The sequence below is a fragment of the Buceros rhinoceros genome, unplaced genomic scaffold (assembly GCF_000710305.1).
Source record: "Buceros rhinoceros silvestris isolate BGI_N320 unplaced genomic scaffold, ASM71030v1 scaffold44332, whole genome shotgun sequence".
Classification (NCBI taxonomy): Eukaryota; Metazoa; Chordata; class Aves; order Bucerotiformes; family Bucerotidae; genus Buceros; species Buceros rhinoceros.
Genome location: NW_010399104.1, coordinates 2323 through 2729, shown reverse-complemented (window position 1 = coordinate 2729; position 407 = coordinate 2323). Strand labels below are relative to the sequence as shown.

At 53.6% G+C, this 407-nt stretch overlaps 1 protein-coding gene across 1 annotated transcript in view; it reads right to left on the bottom strand.

The window, feature by feature from the left end:
- Positions 1–193: 193 nt before the first annotated feature.
- The window catches only part of LOC104489205 (histone deacetylase 3), a gene marked incomplete at both ends in the record, with an annotated part of 2418 nt that continues 2204 nt past the window's right edge, over positions 194–407 (bottom strand). Inside the window, one exon of the mRNA XM_010131342.1 lies at positions 194–351. Coding sequence (XP_010129644.1) covers positions 194–351 — 158 coding nt within the window. The remainder of the gene's footprint in view (positions 352–407) is intronic.

Genomic DNA, 407 nt, shown 5'->3' with positions numbered 1-407 from the left:
CTGGCCATGCAGCCAGTTTTTGATCCAGTGAGGAGTATGCGAGGAGACCACACATTTCTAGAGACAAAACAGTTCCCTGGGTAAAACCAGAGACTCCACAGTGACTAGCGAGCAGATGGTCTCCAGTGTATCATCTGCCCATCCCAGCAGGGACCCAAAGGGAAGCCCGACCCTCCCCAGCAAGATCTGGTACCTGCTGTAGTTTTCCTCGGAGCCCCTCTCCTCTGGATCAGGCTCATCTGTGCGATCGTAGCTGAGCAGGTCAGAAGGGACGTCGTGGATCTGCACGCTGGGAGCATGGTTCAGCATTTTCAGATTCTCGAATATCGTCTGCCTGATCTGATCCAGGTACTACACAGAAAAAAAGAGAGAGTGGAATCACCACAGTGCGATCCGGCAGCGCACTG